Consider the following 7,917-nt stretch of genomic DNA (forward strand, 5'->3'; position numbering starts at 1 on the left):
AAAATTGCTGTCATTTCTTCTCCAGGTAATAGTGTGGGGGGATTATGGGCGTATGGACCACAAGTGCTTCATGGGAATGGCCCAAATCCTCCTGGAGGACTTGGACCTGTCTGCCACAGTCAGCGGCTGGTATAAGCTGTTCCCTACCTCCTCCCTGGCAGACCCCAGCATCGGACCCCTCACCCGACGCCTCTCTCAGTCCTCCCTGGAGAGCGCCACCAGCCCTTCATGCACCTAGACACCCAGAATACATACACACACACACACGCGCGCGCAAGGCAGAGTCACGCACACACAGGCGCACGTACTGTATATACACGACGACTATGTAAGTGCAAAGCCAGGTAGGCATACATACACAAAGCGATGCATCCGTGCAGGAAGACACACTTGACATACACACAAATACCTGATCCCAGCCACACTGACACACATGCACTCTCAACATGCTGCCATAGTCTTTACTGGAATATCCTCTCGACTGTCCGTTCACACTCTCACCCACCGCTCAGTGTTTACTGGCAAAACGATTAGCAGATCCAAAACAGGAGAAGGTGTAATTTACCTGAACATGTAGCATTTTTCCACCCACCTGTTTCCAACATCTCATACCACGAAAACCAGGATTCACCGGGTGTTCTGCAGTCCAAGATTTTCCGTGGCACAGCTCATCCCGGGGCACATCCTGATGCCAGTTTCTAAACTCTCTATGCCAAACTAAGAAAAAAAAACTTTATTTTTTAAACCAAAGCAATTGTTATTGTTGTTAATATTACTATTATAAGTAGTAGGTGAACTAGTATACAATATAAAATATGGATATGTAGCAGAGTCAATGACTTAGATGTAATACAAAAAAAAAAAAAAAAAAAAAAAATGACGATACACACACACGCACGCACACAAGCTGGGCACGGGAGGCCAAACACATACACATACCTGGATAACAGGCTCGGATATTCACATAATGGCTATTATGTGAGGTAGCAACACTGCTATTCTATAATTTTCACAGGGCAGAGTTTATATATAGATATATATATATCAAAATAGATATATAGTTAAAAACTTACTTGTGTTTATATATATGTGTCGGCTGCATTCTGCATGTTTGCTTGCGAGACATTTTAAAGTGCTTAAACCTTTTTCATTTAGCTTGCTTTGACCAATGTGACAGCAGTGTAGTGCTGCTTTATTTTGTGCCGAGAAGGGAGCACACCGCACTGAGTTGGGGAGAAGGATAGGGCTGTGGTGATGGCGGAGCGAAGGGGTTGGCTGTCATCGCTATCTGCAGAAGACGAGAACAAAATAAGCCAGCCAGCGGACAAACACATTTATGATCCCTGCCTTCACCTTAGGCGTTCGGAGAAATGTGACCGCTTTGTAGCCCGTCCTCGCGTATTCTGGGGAAAGGGCCTCTACCAGCACCTGGACTTGTTCCAGCTTCCAGTTGAGTTCCCCATTTTTTTCCCCGTCCTACTTGATGAGGGATGTGGGGAGATGGCCGGCGTGCCTCTGCACCTCTCCTTTTCCGATCAAATGTAGCCGGTGTTGTGCCAAAAAATAAACTGTTGTAAATGGCCTATAATCTGTGAAACATATGTCAAACCTGTTTCTCATGAATGATATCAAGTCCTTTTGAGCCACAAACAACATTCCTGTCACAAGATACATTCAGTTTTTGGCAAAGTGACTCTTATAAATCCTTTATTTATCTAGCTAAGAAGTGTCATTTACATTATAAATGTCTTATTGTAATAGAAATCCAGCCAAGAGGGCAACAGAAATTGCAACAAATATAGCATAAATGTTTTAGAAAAGCCAGAAGAGACTGGATTGATTATAATGTAGGTGCAAATAATACACAATCATGATAAGAAGCTTTCAAAACAGGTAGTTTCTTCATTTTGTATATAAGCCCTTCAGAAATCCAATAGACTCTGTAGTCTGTTTACCAATATAAGCAAAGAGATTATACATAAAAAACACACAGGAACAACGGGAATGACTTTTTGGGACAACACCGGAAACATTAACATGCGCACAGCTTGTGAAACCTTTAACCCTCCTAACTTTCCCTTTGACGCTAACTAAACCTCTTTTAAATGTGTCAGTGTGAATTGAATTTCTTTGCGATAGCCGACTATTATGTCAGCACTACATTTACTAGCGTACCTGCCATATGGTGGTTTTACTTGTTTCAGGTGCAAACGTGGCAGTGACACATTTCCAGCACTCTCGTTTTATATTTCCCGTCAGGCGGCGTGTTTGCGTTTTCTTTAAATAGCACTTTACTGTAAAATATTCACGCGGAGCACGCAGCGGTTGACTGCTTCTTCTTTTTATTTTCGTTTGCATTTTTATTTGGTCACACTGCGCTGCACAATTGTTTTGAATTGCAGCATGGAAATGTAAGTCGAGTGCACTAGAACAGCTGATCCAGGTGACTTCTGCTGCCGGATTTAGACTTCTTGAAGGCTTTTAACCTTGTTCAGCCACCTTTTCCCATTTACATTTCCTCTGAGTCCGCTTTGCACTAACTATATGGGTGTTTGCAGAAAAAATCAACAAAACAGTTAAAGGTGTGATGATAATGGAGTCTTCACTGGCAGCAGAGGGACTAGCATCCAAATTAAGCTACTGCTTTCTTACTGGTTTATTTAAGGTGCAGATGTCTGGGGGGGAGGGTTTATTTTATTTTTTTCTGACCAACATCAATCCTTGTATATATTTCTCATACATGAACACGGGCAAAGGCGCTAACAGAGCTCATATTTTGAAGAGGTGCAAAGACACAGTCTCGAGTTCCTCTCTTAAAAGCTTCTGCGTGTTTATGAGCTCTGAATTTGCTTTTATCACCACCTCATTTGTTCCTCTCTCCTCATCTTTCTGCAAAAAAAAAGGGAAAATGCGAGGTTTTTTTTAGTCTCGCAGCACCTCAGAACAACACAATTCACGTTTCAATGCTTTTTGAACTTTGGATAAACTAAAGGGATATCTGGCATTCTTGAATTTTTGGGAGGATGATTTATGATGTTTATTTTTAATCCTCCTATCATATGTATACAAAATGTTTTCTTTGTTAAAGAGGTGTTGTCATTTGTTTTATGGTTCGGAGCTATTCCTTGCTGGATCTGTACTTGTATGGTCCCGCCTAGGAAGTAATTTCATGTATTGATTTGTTTTCTTGGGACAGCTGGCATGTTATACAAATATGGAAAAAAAAGGAATAAGAATCCTCAAAAAACAAGATAATGAAATTTATAGATCTGTGTAACTTCCCTGCTGATTGTTCCACTCCTTGGTAAACTATCAAAATACTGTTGAAAATGTGTGGAGCTTTTATGAGACTGCGTGTGTATGTGTGTCCCTTTGCTATATATCAATCATCCTCAAAGCATTACCCATTCTAATGATTGAATAGATGCAAAGAAATGTATTATATATCTTATAAGAAAGGCAGGATTAGCCAAAACTTGCCCAAATCCTTTGATTCTTGCAACCTAGAGGATAAGTTTTAAATATTGCCTTTGTTTAAAGTGTAGTGCGGGTGTATGTCTTTTAGAGAGATGCATTTAGTGTGTTAGTGTGATGCATAATGAGCGACAGGGCAGCAAGGTGTGAGTGGATCAGAGTTTTCAGATATGAACGCCAACATTAACTTTGAACTTTCTCTTTACCTTACATTTAAAGAAAAAAAAAATTATATATAAACTGTAGTGTCACCTGATCATTGTGCATTGTCTCACACAAGGTCATTTGATTTATTTGGACACACAATTAACAAAAAAAGGGGGTCGAAGCCTCATTAGCAGCAGGGATGACGGGACGGAGATCAAGCAGGTTGCCAGTCTTCGTGCTTTTGTGGAGCTGAGTGACGCATAGACTGTTTTCGTTTTCTTTTTGTCAACGTGAAGGTGTCCAGATGCATGAAGTCGACACGGCTCAGGTGACATTTGAATGGAGAGGCTGCCAATGCTCAGAATGTAAAACCCCACAAACTTGCTATAAAAAAAGCATCTTTTTAACCCAAAAAATGTATTGTGTGTAACGCATCTTAATAACACATACCTGAGTCATAGTTTGTGCACTATATCGAAATATAGTATTATATGTATTTTATTTTTCTAAGGACAGAGGTATTATTCAGAGAAGGAGGACAGCGTGGGCAAAACCCGCCTTTTAGCTTTTTTTGCAAAAAAACGAGGGCTTGTTCAGTTTACAATGGCCTTACTTTGCGTAGGAGACGTTGCTTCACTCTTGTAGCACACAGCTGAAAGTTTTGAACAAATGTATTTTGCTTGAGATATTGTACCGAAGTTCTCTATGTGTATATGTATAGTTTTATGAATGTATTTCTAAACCCTAACACCGAGGAGGAGTGTAACTCTTTTTCGTCATCTTGTTTGCTATACTGTCTCTTCTGGAGACTTTCCGGGGACCCCGCCTGCACCCAATCAGGCGGCCCCTACTTTTCCTGTACTGTAATACTGTATGTCTTATGATTTGTGTTTTAAAGGAACAGCTCTGTGTTTGTAAACAAGCATGAATTCCGTCTGGCGAGATGCGGTTATTTTATTTATTTCAATCGCCAAGATGGGTTTTGAGCAGAAGGGTTTGCCCTCCCCCCGCCACCAACCCTTTGTCTATCAAGCTGATGGAATTATTATATTTGTATTTTGATCTAGGAAATATTTGCCGCATGGTTACTCTGATATTTGCATTTCTGACCTTGTATTTAACCTTTAATGATGGTTTGATCACGATGAGACCAACAAGCGACAGCGGTGGGGGCGATCAGACCCAGAACAGCATCCAGAGAGATGCAAAAGAACTTTTATGATTAAAAACACTGTTATCTTGCAGTAGCATGAGCCAAGCCTTACATTTTATGATGTTTTTCTTCTGGCAATAAACATTGGCTGTAGCATTTGCTGTCGTGGGCGCCTTCGCCCACGGCTTCACTCTCTCTCTCTCTCTCTCTCTCTCTCTCGTGACCCCAGAGCTGAGCATGTGGCGCCAGAAAGTGATTTCCGGTATTCGCCCAAAAAGTGATTGGCCTAATTTGTGTGAAAAATATATCGGACTTATTTCTCATGAATGATATCAAGTCATTTTGAGCCAGAAAGAAGTTCCCCTTCACAAGGTAGAAGCTTGAATCAGGTTTTTTGGCAAAGTGACTGTTATATTTCCTTTATATATTCGGGTAAAAAGTCTCATTGACATTAAAAATGTCTTTTTCAAGAGAGATCTGGCCGAGAGGGCGTCAAATACAACATCACAGTTCTTGAAACACACTATAAGGGACCAAAAGGCAATGAAAAACCAGTTATTTCTTTATTCATATTTGACCCCTTCATACATCTACAGTCTATTTACCGATATGAGTAAAGATATTAGACATCAAAGAAACTCATGGAAACATCAGAAATCACTTTCTGGCTTTTGGCACAACACTGGTATCAGTTGAGCTACCATAAATAAGATAAAAGTGTAACCATAAATTTAAGCGCTGGGATAAATTTAACAAAGCATGCAGTGCATTGTGATTTACTGCTGTATGACAGTAGAGTTCGTGATCAACAAGTTTAATTTTCTCTTCGACGTTGCATTCCAGACGCATGCATTCCAGGTGTTTGATTTGCCAGCGTTACAGCTGTCCATGAGAACAAACACAGACATTGCCGTTGACCTGACGGCCTCAGTTCGTTTGTCTTCATCCACGTCTATGTCAGCGATCACAGCACAAGTTTTGCTTTGTAACCTTTCTGTCCTTTTTCGCCGTCTGTCAGATTGTATTAGGGCCATAGTAGCTCCCCTCCCTGCTATCAAGGCAAACCTTATCTTATCAAGCCTAGGAAAGCACAGAACACAACCCAAACTAATGGTTTAACTGATATTTAAATGGACCACAATCACATTCCCAAAGCACATGTAGTAGACTCGATGCCTCTTTTTCCCTGCAAATTACGGATTCATCATCCCAGTTCAATTGGAATAGCTGTTTTGGTAAATGAGGGTTTGTCTTTTCTGAACAGGCCTTAAACGTTCCACCAAGAAGCAAAACGAAGGATAGCGTAGCTGCCTGGCTGATGAAAGGATGTGGTTTATGGCAAAGATGAAGGAAAAAACAAAACAAAACAAAGGGAGCTGTAATTTTATACCTGTGCTTTGTAAATGTTTTCTATGTGCAGTATTTGATAATGTAAAACTGGTATTTTTGTGGTTTGTACGCTGCAAAATTGATTACTTAAGGTGCACGTAGTTTTGTAAGAAAATAGAACCAAACTGAGGAGAAAAGGAAAAAAAACAATGGGATTCAGAAGCCTGTATTTGCATGCCCTTTGACATCTGGACGCAAAGTCAATAAAGTTTATTTGAATCACAGACATTCATTCTCCGTGTCTTCACTTTTCTAATGCAGGTCGTGCATTCTTTGTGTATCTTTGATGAATCTTTGTTCAAGTCACGTAAAAGAAGAGCTGCATTCTTTCCGATGGCCACCAGGGGGCACCTCCTCCCTATGGAAAAAGAAGTCAAACGTATAAAAGTCTATGAGGAAAAAAACACCATTAATGACCTCAGCAAACACCTTTCTCTTGGTTATATGGCCTCAGTTGCTGCTTTCACACATTTTTAATACAACAAGATGCTCATTTTTATAAATTATGGTCTCAGTTAGATTAAAATGGACAAAGAAGTAGGCCACACAACAAAGCATATGAGTCAGCCACACATGAACATGTATGGCCACTAGTGGGCAGTAGAAACAAGCTTTAAAGTATTACACAGTTGCACTTTTAGTTGATTTTGAGAGCCTACAAGGAAACCATTTACTACTGTTTAAGTCATGCACATGCAGAGCAACATTAATGTGTCTATACTCAAACTACCTTGAGCTTCGTGACCTTTGTGACCTGTACATGAGGCCAGAAAAAAATTACTAACAAACTTCCACAGTAGTATTAAACATCTGTGCAGCCACTCCTTTTTTTGTTGACAGCAGTCAAGCAGAATAGGCGATTTTCTGCAGAATGCAAACAATTCATGCAGAAGAATCGTGTGAACAGGCATTTGCGTGGTTTAATAGTGTAAGAAATAACGAAAAGGGACTAAAGACAAAGCCCAGCAATGAACACAACAAACAAAACAACATAAAATTTAACGAAAACAATATTTATTTGCATGTTTTCACGGGGACAATTATCATATGTCACATATACATTGTTAAATTTTATTGAAATTGTGTAAAGTGGGGCAAAGCATGTGGAAAAGAAAAACTAATATACAGAACATGTTGTTTAAGAAACATAATATACAGCGATATTCTGATAAAGAATTAAAATATACAGTATCTTGATCGACAAGTACGTACAAAGTTACATTCCTTTATTCGTTTTTATTTCACTGAAAAAATATTGGACCAAAAAAAAAAAAGTAGCCTGATCACAAATGGAAAAGCTCAGGTGAGGCCTTAGCGTCCACAGAGGTGGACTTGCATTGCCTTTCCAGAAGCTTTTGTTGACTGACAGATTTGCTGTTGCTGTGCTGGATGTGCTCTCTCTTATATAAATGTTGCTCTCAGTGGAGAAGGTGACTGCTGCTGTCACACTGTTGTGAAATAAGTCCTTATATGCTGCACATAGGCACCTCCTATGTTGCTGCCACTCACATTAAAAGCAGCATCTTACCAGCTTAACACAAGTGTCAAATAAAATTAAAATAACAGAAACACAGCATTTCCATAAGCATTCATCAGAAAAGGCAGATTTAGCAACACTTTTAAGAGAAATCGGGGCACAGAGATGGTTTGTGTGGGAGAAGCGTACAAGCATCAGCTAAAACAGATGTGACAGATTGCGGATGTACAATCGCTTTATGCTTCACGATGTGGTTTGGCCAGCTTGTTGAATACTC

General features: G+C 39.9%; 1 protein-coding gene across 4 annotated transcripts in view; it reads left to right on the forward strand.

Annotated features, from left to right (window-relative positions):
- rims3 (regulating synaptic membrane exocytosis 3) overlaps window positions 1–6,389 on the forward strand; it is a 51,660-nt gene extending 45,271 nt beyond the window's left edge. For all 4 annotated transcript variants that reach the window (XM_085445831.1, XM_085445832.1, XM_085445834.1 and 1 more), the window contains exon 7: window positions 26–6,389. In XM_085445831.1, coding sequence (XP_085301957.1) covers window positions 26–238 — 213 coding nt within the window. In that variant the 3' untranslated portion in view covers window positions 239–6,389. The remainder of the gene's footprint in view (window positions 1–25) is intronic.
- Window positions 6,390–7,917: the final 1,528 nt, after the last annotated feature.

The sequence above is a fragment of the Copadichromis virginalis genome, linkage group LG22, assembly GCF_057382275.1.
Source record: "Copadichromis virginalis isolate Kocher_CV1m ecotype Utaka linkage group LG22, C_Virginalis_male_GT1.1, whole genome shotgun sequence".
In the NCBI taxonomy this organism is placed as follows: domain Eukaryota; kingdom Metazoa; phylum Chordata; class Actinopteri; order Cichliformes; family Cichlidae; genus Copadichromis; species Copadichromis virginalis.